At 53.0% G+C, this 7,556-nt stretch overlaps 1 protein-coding gene across 3 annotated transcripts in view; it reads left to right on the forward strand.

Moving 5' to 3' along the window:
• The window catches only part of ZFAT (zinc finger and AT-hook domain containing), a 146,012-nt gene extending 141,156 nt beyond the window's left edge, over window positions 1–4,856 (forward strand). For all 3 annotated transcript variants that reach the window (XM_020893094.2, XM_070476962.1, XM_070476961.1), the window contains one exon: window positions 2,206–4,856. In XM_020893094.2, the coding sequence (XP_020748753.2) occupies window positions 2,206–2,445 (240 nt within the window). In that variant the 3' untranslated portion in view covers window positions 2,446–4,856. The remainder of the gene's footprint in view (window positions 1–2,205) is intronic.
• Window positions 4,857–7,556: the final 2,700 nt, after the last annotated feature.

Genomic DNA, 7,556 nt, shown 5'->3' on the forward strand with positions numbered 1-7,556 from the left:
CAGTGCATGAACCGAACTGGTGATCCTATCTGCCCAGTGAGTTTGGTGACTGGCAGAGCGATGGGCACACGCCTGCTCTTTGCTGCCTCCCTTCTGCCCTCCCTCCATCTGCAGACACCACCGCCTTCCACAAAGTGGCTCCAGCCCTCATGGGACAGAGTTAGCATGTTATCTTCCCTTGTTTCGAGCCCGGAGGCCTCATCTTGGCCTCTGCCCTTCTTCCCGCGTCTGTGGACAGTGGTCATGCCTCGGTCATCCTGGGCCCTCCTGGGCCGGCTCCTGGGAGCCTGCCCTGCCACCTTGGGGACAGGCATTGCAGGCTCTGCTCATCCGAGGCCGGGCCCGGAGGGGTCTCCTTGTCCGGGCAGCAGTGTCAGCCCTGATGAGTACTCAGGTGTTAGAGTTGTTCCAGAGGATGGTGACGTCTGCCATCGGTGACTTCTTCCTTGTTCGGGGCTTCACCTCTGACGGCGGTCGCTGTACATGAAGAGTGCTATCACACCAGGAGTGTGTCTCAAAGCTCGCGTGTTGGTGAATCTCGCCCGTTTTATCACCACTGTGGAATCTGTTTACCTGAAGTCGATGGACTTGATTTGCCCGCGCGAGGTCCTGGAACCTCAGCATAAATGCCGCGTGCCCCCCGACTCCTTACTTTCATGCGGAATTGACCGACAGTTCAGAGGAAAGCGTTTGTCCAGTGTTCCCTCCCCGCTTCCCCACCCTTCTGTCAGGTTCCCTCTTTCAAAGTGAAGTAAATCAATATTTACTTCTAAAGTCTTGGTTCACAGTACATTTTCCCGTTTCATGAAATTGAAACAAACAGTAAAAGAAGGGGAGATAAAAGGCCTCCATCTACTGTAGAAAGACAGCTCAGGCTAAATGTGCTAATAGTTGCCACTCAAGGTATCTCTCTAGCTTCTGGAAAGTTCTGTGCAAGTTGGAGGTTCTTCCAATCAGTAACTGTGTGGCGCCCACCCCAGATGGACCTCATCCGATTTCTTCTCTGAATTAAACCTGACCACGCTGCCCCCAACACAGACCTTCCTCCTAGCAGGGAATGGCTCAGGCCCAGGGCTGAGGGAGACCCCTGGAAGCCTGAACGTGGGTCCCAGAGATGGTGTGGTCGTGTTTACAGGGGGCTGGGCAGGGAGGAAACAGTAACCCAGGCTCCAGCCAGCGGGGAGTCAGAAAGTGTTTCACGAGTGGGAGCTCACAGAGGCCACCTGGGCAAGCCCGCTGCTCCAGGTCTCTCCTGGGGGTCCTGGGAGTCCTTGTTCCTTCTGTCCCTGCTCTGCCTGGAGCCCACTCGCGTGCCTCCCCTGGAGGCTGTCCTGTGTCTGCCCCTCCAGGCTGGATTTCCCCCGTGTGCTCCCCGAGCACCCATCATTCACCTGCAGCCAGTGGAGCACCCTTCGGCAGATACTGGGTGCCTGCTCCTGGCCCACACCCGCCCCGCCTGGATCTGGGGGAGCTGTGCCCCCCAGACGGCAATGACGTCCTGGCCCTCAGAGAGCTCAGTCCACTGAAACGAGGACGGTCTTGTTGAATGGAATGAATGAATGAACGAGTAACTGACATGCTGCAGTACCTTAGGAAAACATTGTTAGTACATGACTGAAGGCCTGGAAAGCGCGGTGATGTTATCAAGCACCCACTCTGCTTATAAAAGCTTCTTTGGTTCTCCGAGCCATTCTGTGAAGTGGGCATTCTAATTTGTTTCACAGATGAGATAGCAGAGGGTCATGGGGGAAAGTGGCCTTTCCGAGGCCCATAGCCCACAGCGAGGGAGCTGCTGTTTGAGCCCCACCACGTGCAGGACAGAGGTTCTTCCTGCCTCGCCTTCACGCCCCCCTGGGCAGGGCCGGTCTCCCTGACATCTGTTCCTGTGTCCCACGCAGTCATTCACCAGCTCAGCCAGCCTGGGCCCTTCACCTTCCTCCTGGACTGGTTTTCTATCAGTCGTTTTTGCACCTCTTAGGGTCACAACACTCTAATTCTTGCCTATGGTATCTGTATTATTTCTCTTCTCAAGATCAAAAGCAGTTGTAAAACAGACCAGAACACAGAGTCAGGGCTTTGGCAGCAGCTGGCGTTTGGCCTTGTCTGTAGTCGGCCTGCTCTGTAGACAGTCGCCGTGATTCCTCTGGTCCCGGCTGGACCCTGAAGCGGGGCCCGTCTTGTGACCTCTCTCTCACCTTCCTGCAGGTCACGGACGAGGAGCCCAGCTCCAACCACACAGTCATGATCCAGGAGACCCTCCAGCAGGCCTCCGTGGAGCTGGCCGAGCAGCACCATCTGGTGGTGTCATCCGACGACGTGGAGGGCATCGAGACGGTCACCGTCTACACACAGGGCGGGGAGGCCTCGGAGTTCATCGTCTACGTGCAGGAGGCCGTGCAGCCCGTGGAGGAGCAGGCCGCAGGGCCGCCGGCCCCCGAGCTCTAGGGGACCTGCGGCGTGCCATGGAGCTGCGAGGTGCCCAGGGAGGCCCCAGACCTGGGCTCTGCACGCGCTCGCCTCTGCCCTCCCAGCTCCAGCGGCCACGCGGGGCCCTCCTGGCCCTCCTCTGGGTGGCAAGGCCATCGGTCAGCATCACCAGCAATATGGGAGCCCCCTCTCCCCTCCCCGCAGCAGACACACACACACAGCCACCCCCACTTCATCCGCTTCCAGGAGGGCTTGCGCATCAACTCCCCCAAACAGGGCTCTCCCGAGGCAGCCCCTTTGCGTCGAGATTCAGAGACCACCCCTCCCCACCCCAGTCCTCATCAGCACCTTCCCTGAATCATGGCCCCATCTGCACCCCTCGCCCCGTGTACGTGCCCTATCTTTCTCTGGGACAGCCCCAGATGTGACCGAGAGACAGCCGCCAGAGGAGGTGACCTTATCGTTTCTGAATCACTTAGGAGAGAAAAGAGGGGAGGGATGGAGGTGCAGAGTCCCGCCCTCCCGGAGCCTCTCAGGCACTTACTATCATGTGACGTGAGCGTGATTCGATGACCCTCCCAGTCCCTATCCCAGGTGGGGGTGGTCTCAGCTTCTTCTCTTGGAATTCTTTTGCTTTTCCAATAAATGCACTTTTTCCTATTCCCTTCCCACTCTAAGGACGTGGGGTGGATAGAGTTGAAGCATTCCTCTACCTGAGTCCTTCTCCTCCTTTAGGTTGGTGGGTTTATGTGCTCCGCCCCCCACTACCCAGGGCCACCCCCTCTGAGACCCCGGGCCTCAGAACTCGACGGTGATGGTTGGGTCATTCTCCCTCCAAAGCACGAGCCTTGTTTTGGGGTCATTATGAGAGGCCAATGGTCTTCTCTTCCACTTCCTGGCACCTCACTTTGGTTTGCTGCCGCCTAGAGGAGGCAGCAGCCACTCCCTGCTTCAGGAGGGGCAGTAAACCCACCGTCAGGCCTTCCCGACGCTCCTAAGTCTGACCTTTTTGTCCAGGGGCTCTTGGTAAACCCATTTTGTCCAGGGGCTCTTGGTAAACCCACACCTTTTGCGCCTCTGCTGTGACAGCCTTGCAGGGGTATCAAGGCAAGTACCGCCACCCCCCGTCCAGCCCTGGGGTCTCCTGATGGCGTCACTCACTGTCCAGCTCACTGAGGTCAAGATTTTTTTTTTAATCAAATCAAGTTTTATTTAATTTATAGTGATTCTAACCAATTATTTGAATAAACCATCCTTTTGAGGTGTAAAATGCCAAACTGTTGCTTCATGGTTTTAAACTTTTACATTTCTAGACTAAACAATGAAATAATGAAAAGACATGACACAGGATGACTCACAAAACTGTTCATGTGAAACAAAGCCCTTGATGCTATTTGGGTACTAAAAGCAGTCAAAAGTTTTGGTTCAGTAATGAAGAAAAAAGCTTGAGAATCATTTTCAATCCTACAATGGCTAGTTCTCTTTTGCGGCCAAGGACGACATTATTGACCCATTTTCAGTGAAGAATGGGGCCTCCCTGGGGGATCCGTGGTAAAGAATCCACCTATAAATGCAGGATATGAAGGTTTGATTTCCTGGATCCGGAAGATCCCCTGAAGAAGGAAATGGCAACCCACTCCAGTATTCTTGCCTGGAGAATCCCACAGTCCGTGGGATCGCGAGTTGGACGGAACTCAGTGACTGAACAGCAACACTAAAGAATGAACTTTGAGTTATTCTCTAGTAAGGATGGTGGGTTTTTCACCAGTCTTGGTAAAAATGAATGGTACAACCAAATGATGAGTTTTTTCCCTCAGTGTTTTTGTTTGTTTTTGTTTGCTTCTTGCTGTGTGGTTGACCTACAACACTATGTTAGTTCTAGGTACATGGTCTAGTCACTGGATATTTTTATACATTACAGAATGATCACCACAGTTAGTCTAGTATGCTCGATGTCTCATGCAGCTGACGATAAGACTCAGGGGTAGTGAGATTCACCGAGAGAACATACGTGAGGTGCTTGGCACAGTGTCGGGCAGAGAGGGACAGCTCTGCCCCTTGAGAAATGCCCAGTAAGGAGGCTGTGACCTCCCAGCGTGGCCGTGGACGTGCAGGTAGGTTAGTGGCTCTGAGTTTCGAGTTTAAATTATTTTATCTGGAGATTTCCAGTTATCTTAGATTGTTGACCCCATGGATGATACAGTCCATGGAATTCTCCAGGCCAGAATACCGGAGTGGGTAGCCTTTCCCTTCTCCAGGGGATCTTCCCAACCCAGGGATCGAACCCAGGTCTCCTGCGTTGCAGGCGGATTCTTTACCAGCTGAGCCACCAGGGAAGCCCCAAGTTTTGAGTTGCTTAAGGAGATGGTGACTTATTTTATAATTGTATCTACAGGGCCAATTTAGCAAATTAATTTTTCTTGTACTAAGTATTTAAAATTCATTATCTGTTGTCACTGATGATGTTCCCTGTATCCTTTGGTTCCATCCTTCAAGGCTGAAGAGAAAAGACTGATTCCAAATCCATCACCCCACCTCACCCCTTTTAAAATTTCAAAATGAACTGGCCATCTCACAAATCAGGTCCACGTCCATCTCCCCCCAGTGATAATAGTTTTAGGTTGTAACAGGAGGTCTTTGGGAACCAATTAAGTGGACCATTACTTTGGAAGAGAAAAACCAAAAACAAAAGCAGAAATGTGTTCTGAAGGGAGGACTTAATTTACTGTGCATCACAAAATTTTCTAAGTAAATTATTTTCCAGTCAACTTGGCCCTTCTCTTAGCCGTGACAGGGCCAAGTTTGGGTTTGATTTTTAAAATTCTAATCTATCACTACTGTCACTATTCCTGCTGCAATTTAAGGCTTCGATGGTTTGTGGTGGATAACAGTTGTTACAATTCCTGCAGGCTAAGAAGGCAGTGACGGCTTGGTATACTAAACTATCACGGAACAGACAAAGGAAGGAATGTTGGTGTCGACAGAAGGCGGGTCAGGTCAGAGTCGTCCGCGGAGTTTTCACACCGCCCCCCACCCCCCGCCCCGTCTTGGTCCTTCCATGATGCACCTCTCTTAAGGCCACCCATCCCAGAACCAGACCAGCGGGTGATGGCGAGTAGCCCCGCCCCCGGGGGCGGGGCTTGTGATGGACCGGGAGAAACTGATGAGGGAACCACCAGTGGCAGAACTACCTGTGGTGAGTTCTTAGGTCACATACATCCCTCTCAGGTACCTCGACAGAAATGAGCCTCGAAAGACAGCTCCTGCCTGGCCTGGAGGGTGGGATGCTTGCCTGATATCTGTGCCTCCTTGGTCACCACAGGTTGACTGTAATCATCGGTAGTCGGCCCAGGATGGGGGGTCTCTGCAAACCTATTGCTTGGCACCCTGTGAAGTGTGGATATGCCATGAACAGCTGAGCCTTTGCTATGTCTGAGGTCAGACTCCTGGGTTGAAGCTGGGGGTTCACCACTTACAAGCTGGGCCAACACACGTTATCTCTGAGCCTCAGTTTCTCCATCTCTAAAATGGAGATCACAAGAGCACCTTCTTTCTGAGTCATTGTGAGGCTTAGATAAGGTGATGCCTGCTCATCTCCTAATGCAGCACAAGTGTCCGAGCTGGGTTAATTATTACCACTCCCACAATTATTGGAGCTTCCCTTGTGGCTCAGCTGGTAAAGAATCCACCTACAGTGTGGGAGACCTGGGTTTGATCCCTGGGTTGGGAAGATCCCCCGGAGAAGGGAAAGGCTACCCATTCCAGTATTCTGGCCTGGAGAATTCCACGGACCATACAGTCCATGGGGTCACAAAGAGCTGGACACGACTGAACAACTTTCACTTTCCACAGTTAATGCTGTCTTCTCTCATAACCGTGTTGAATGTGTGAATGAGTGATAGAGTGGCTGGAAGGTGGGTTTCCACCAGAGGAGCCCCAGGGCCTGGGTGAGGCATCAGCTGACTCCCTGGTTTGTGATAATCAGAAAGGACAGAGCAGGGCTTCCCTGGTGGCTCAGCGCTAAAAGAATCAGTCTGCCAATACAGGAGATACCGGCTTGATTGCTGGGTTGGAAAAATCCCCTGGAGAAGGAAATGGCGATCCATTCCAGTACTCTTGCCTGGAAAACCCCATGGGCAAAGGAGTCTGGTGGGCTACAGTCCATGGGGTCGTAAAGAGAGACATGACTGAGCATGCACACACATACACACACACACACACACACACATACTCGAGCTTCATGGGTCCTAAGCAAAGAGCCTTGATCCAATTTAGCCTCCTTGATTTTCAGAATAAAATACACAAGGCACTAAAGTCAGGTCTGGCCAGCATCACACAGTCAGGCATCTGCATACCCAAAGTTTAGTGGGGCAGGAGGTCAGTAGGTGCTCAACAAATACTTCTTGACTTACTTTTCTCCCCCGTAATTGTATGAGGGGAAAGAGGCCAGGAGGACATTGCCCTGACCGCTGGTGGCCCGTGGGGATTTGAACGCAAGTATGCCCAGCTCCAAAGCCCTTTGTTTCCAGCCCTCCACCCTCGTGTAGTCTGTGTGCGTGTCACTTGGGCCAAAGCCTGTGGAATCTCTTTGTGACCTGCAAGCTCCGGGCAGGTGGGAGTGAAAACTGAGCCAGAGCAGGTTTTTAACTCAGAGAGATGGGGCTGTGGGATCAACGCCAGCAGGGGGAGCCAGGAGCTTCCTGGACAGCCAAGCCCCTGAGCCGGGCTAAGTGCCTGGAAGGCACACAGTGGGTTCAGAGGATCAGGACTGCCCGGGAGAGCAGAAGGGGGTCACGACCTTCTCTGCTTCTGTCTCCAGTTCACCTGGAAGCCTGGGGCAGCGGGAAGAAGCAGACTTGGGGCTTCAAGTGTCTGTGCGTGGGCTCAGCTAGCTGGGTTCCCTGGGACACAGCCCTTTCTATTTCTGAGCCCCAGTGCCTTCATCTGAAAAGCAGGGGTGCTGAACTTGTGTTGGTCGCTCTTCTGTGGCTGGACATGAGGTTTGGTACCTGCTGAGTGGGGCTTCGCAGGTGGCGCTAGTGGTGAAGAACCCATCTGCCAACGCAGGAGACGTAAGAACCTGGGGGTCAATGCCTGGGTCTGGAAGACCCCCTGGAGGAGGACACAGC

This window comes from Odocoileus virginianus, chromosome 15 (genome assembly GCF_023699985.2).
Source record: "Odocoileus virginianus isolate 20LAN1187 ecotype Illinois chromosome 15, Ovbor_1.2, whole genome shotgun sequence".
NCBI classification, from domain to species: Eukaryota; Metazoa; Chordata; class Mammalia; order Artiodactyla; family Cervidae; genus Odocoileus; species Odocoileus virginianus.